Raw genomic sequence first — 994 nt, forward strand, 5'->3', positions numbered from 1 at the left:
CAGCGGCGAAACATACAAATGGACGAGTATGTGAGAGACGGGATTGAACGGGAGAAAAGGCAAGAGAGAGGAACAATGGTGGATCGTAAATTGGAAAGAATCTTTGAAAAAAGACTCACTGTGGTGGTGGAAATTGAAGGTGAGGACAAAATAACGATGATGGAGCTGCTGACGAAAGTGAAAAGAGAGTGTGGTGAAGTAATTGGATGCAGGTTCAAGATGGAGAAAAGCTACGAACTCACGATGAAAGATGAAAACGGGAAAATAAAGATCATGGATGGACTGAAGATCAGGAATAACATAATAGCAGTGAAGGAGTTGGGGAGCGGAGAGATGGTGGTTTCTTTTATTAATTTGCCGACATATGTTGAGGACGGGGCGATAATGGACAAGTTGAGAGACTGGGGTGTGACACCGGCTTCTCAAATAAGACGGCGATTGTGGCCAGGAACGGACATTGCGGACGGAACAAGATATTTGAAGGTAAAATTCACGGAAAAAGTGAAGTCTTTACCCTATTCTACTAAGTTCGAGACGGCAGGGGGATCGGAACATTTCAGAGTCATTCATGATCGGCAAGTTAAAGTTTGCCGACTGTGCATACAGCCGGGGCATATTGTGAGAGATTGCCCGGTGTTTATATGCTACAGATGTGGGAGTCAAGGACATTATGCGCGAGAGTGTACAGAGCAACGGCGGGAGCAGCAACAGGAGCAGACGGGAAGAGGTGCGGATGAAGAAGAACAGCAACGGAGGAGAGATGGAGAGGGAGAAACCACGCCAGGGTGGGATGGAGTGGAACAGAGTGGAGATCGGGAAGCTGGAGATGAAGAGGAGCGGATGCTGGATGACGAGGAGAGAGGTGAAGATGCAGAGACAGTAAGAGAGACACCTATGAGTGATAGGAAAGGGAAGAAGACAGTTGAAATTGTTAAAATGACATATAGGGCGGGGGAGGGAGAGGGTGGGAAAAGGGAAATGGAGGGAGGGGGGG

General features: G+C 47.9%; 1 protein-coding gene across 1 annotated transcript; it reads left to right on the plus strand.

Moving 5' to 3' along the window:
* Positions 1 to 75: 75 nt before the first annotated feature.
* Positions 76 to 879, plus strand: LOC147819902 (uncharacterized; the record flags this gene model as incomplete). Its single annotated transcript, XM_087180160.1, has 1 exon — positions 76 to 879. A coding segment is annotated over exon 1 (804 nt), but the record flags the coding sequence as incomplete, so codon positions are not given.
* Positions 880 to 994: the final 115 nt, after the last annotated feature.

The sequence above is a fragment of the Seriola lalandi genome, unplaced genomic scaffold, assembly GCF_002814215.2.
Source record: "Seriola lalandi dorsalis isolate HSWRI2012SDOR001 ecotype SW California unplaced genomic scaffold, Sedor1 jcf7180002026549, whole genome shotgun sequence".
NCBI classification, from domain to species: domain Eukaryota; kingdom Metazoa; phylum Chordata; class Actinopteri; order Carangiformes; family Carangidae; genus Seriola; species Seriola lalandi.